The 2500-nt window shown below is 34.8% G+C and overlaps 1 protein-coding gene across 1 annotated transcript in view; it reads right to left on the reverse strand.

Annotated features, from left to right (window-relative positions):
• The window catches only part of LOC143019212 (uncharacterized), a 70608-nt gene that overhangs the window by 31924 nt on the left and 36184 nt on the right, over positions 1-2500 (reverse strand). The window contains exon 3 of the mRNA XM_076174906.1: positions 1806-2015. Coding sequence (XP_076031021.1) covers positions 1806-2015 — 210 coding nt within the window. The remainder of the gene's footprint in view (positions 1-1805; positions 2016-2500) is intronic.

The following is a 2500-nucleotide window of genomic DNA, read 5'->3' on the forward strand; positions in this document are numbered from 1 at the left end:
CTGAATAAAAACCGTCTGGCGTCCAACCAGAATAAAATATGTAAAGTGAGCCATCGTAATGAGAGGGGGGCTTAAAGCGTTTGTGTCCCATTCTGTGATTTTAGAACTTAGAACAAAGGAGACTACAAGAGACCATAAAGCCAACACTAGGCAGTTCCATGTCCTTTACCACCGATTATCCCCATCCATAAAGTTATTTTATCCTTCTCTTAAAACAACCGATAATTTCAGCGCTCATTACATGGTTACTAAGTCAGTTCCATTCGTTAACCACTCTATTGATAAGCCATTTCTTGCCTATTTCCAATTCAAATCTAATTTTGTTCACATTAGATACATTACAGCGAGTCCTGACCTGTTGTCTTAATATGATGATCTTGTCTGCATCTCCTTTGATCCATTTGATCACCTCCATTAGATTCCCCATAAGCTTTACTTCACGCTCTCCCTTTTCAAAAAATAATTTTGAAAAAAAAAAAAAAAAAAAATTATATATGTATGTATAAATTGTAGTTTATGTTGTTGAATAAACCTTAACTAACTAACTAACCCTGCACTCTGTGTGTTTCTAGAAAGTGCAAGTTAAAGGTGCCTAAGCCTCTCCTAGTAAGGTAAATTTGTGAGTCCATGTATCACTTTGATCCTTCTCCTCTGTACTGATTCTTGTGAATTAATATAATTCTGTAGTCGATGGGAGCGTGATTTTCCTATATGAATTTCGACCTTAGCAGTAGTTGTCTATTTTCACTAAAACTTCCACAAGAAACTCCTCCTAAACTTTGAGTTCGTTTAGCGACGGTCAAAAAATAAGATAAATAAAAATATAAATAAGTAAATAAACAGATGTATAGATAAACAAATAAATATATGAATAAACAAATAAATGAATAACTAAATGAATATGTTGATAAATTAATAAATAAATTAATAATTAAACAAATAGATAAATGGATAAATGGATAGATAGATAAATACATAAATAAAAAGGTAGAAAATAGATAAATAGATGGATAAGTAAATTAATAGATAAATACGTAGATAAATAGAATAAAAGAAAGGGGTAGATAAATAAATAGCATAATAAAATAAAATAAAATGGAAGTTAGAAGTAAATAGCAAAAATTGCATTAATGAAAGGCCCCTCCTAGTTTAGTCACACCAATTGGCGATGGTTAATGTTATATTTATTTAAGATCACCGAATATTAATGACAAGAAAAGCAAACATGTAATTCACAAGTCGATAAGAGGGTGTGTGGGAGGGAAGGGGAGAAAATCCAAAAATAGAAATAATGATAATGATGATAGAGTCAAAATGTGTGTGTGTGTGTGTGTGTGTGTGTGTGTGTGTGTGTGTGTGTGTGTGTGTGTGTGTGTGTGTGTGTGTGTGTGTGTGTGTGTGTGTGTGTGTGTGTGTGTGTGTGTGTGTGTGTGTGTGTGTGTGTGTGTGTGTGTGTGTGTGTGTGTGTGTGTGTAAGTGAAAGTTTGCAAGGGAATATAGCCTGCAGTAAAGATGAGCAATGTCTTGGGTTTCACTGTCTTTTGGGGAACGCAGACCCGAACCACCAATTTCTTCATCAAATATTTCTACAAACGCCAGAGGGCATCAAATTTACAAATGTCATTTTATATTATTAACCCAGGAGGTACTCTATTCCAAATTATTATAATTGAGTGTGCGTGCGTTGCCTGCCCTGACGTGAGGTAACCTAATAAGGCTATTAAACGTAGGTTAATTCCAACCTTGTCTGCATGACATGATTGTAATGAATACTGTTATTAAACATAGATTAATCTAAAGCTTACCACTGAAGTCAGGCCGTATACTGACGCGCAAACGCTCACTACGCCACTCAGGAACAAGATGCCCGTGACGTAGAGCACAACGCGCTCCCTGATTGGCTCGCTGGCCGCTTGCTCCTTTCCCTCCGTGTCCTGCTCGGCATCGATGAAAGATTGCTTCATCTGGGCCATTGCGTTGGAATCAGGTCGTTTTCCCTCGCTCAGATCATGATTCTGGTTGAAGGAAAGGGTTGTATTAGATGAGGATAATACAGAATATATGTATTTTTCTAGTTCATGCAGAAAATAATTTGTTTTTTTACTTTGATAATTCCCTCAGCCTTGTGATTATCTTTATGACCCGGAAGTAATAAGTGAGAGGGGAATAAAATTTACAAGCTTAGCTTCTGGACATATTATTAAGATCACTAAAGAAACAAGAAGAATTTAGCCCATAAAAATTTTATCTTTATTGACATGCCTGCGATAAAAAACGAAAAAAAATTATGGACAATAATCGTAAAAGCAGGCTCTGCAAATTTTTTATTGATAATCAAGAAAATATTCTTAGGCTGTCACGTTACCCGTAAGTTTTAGTAGTGAATACATATATTTTTTTTCCAAAATGGTTTGAGAATTTATCAAATTTGATATTTGCGGTTTCCTTGTAATTATCTTCCCTCCAAAAAAAATACATATTTCATACAAGAAAGATGTAA

The sequence above is a fragment of the Oratosquilla oratoria genome, chromosome 36 (assembly GCF_046742065.1).
Source record: "Oratosquilla oratoria isolate Oo_2021 chromosome 36, ASM4674206v1, whole genome shotgun sequence".
NCBI classification, from domain to species: Eukaryota; Metazoa; Arthropoda; class Malacostraca; order Stomatopoda; family Squillidae; genus Oratosquilla; species Oratosquilla oratoria.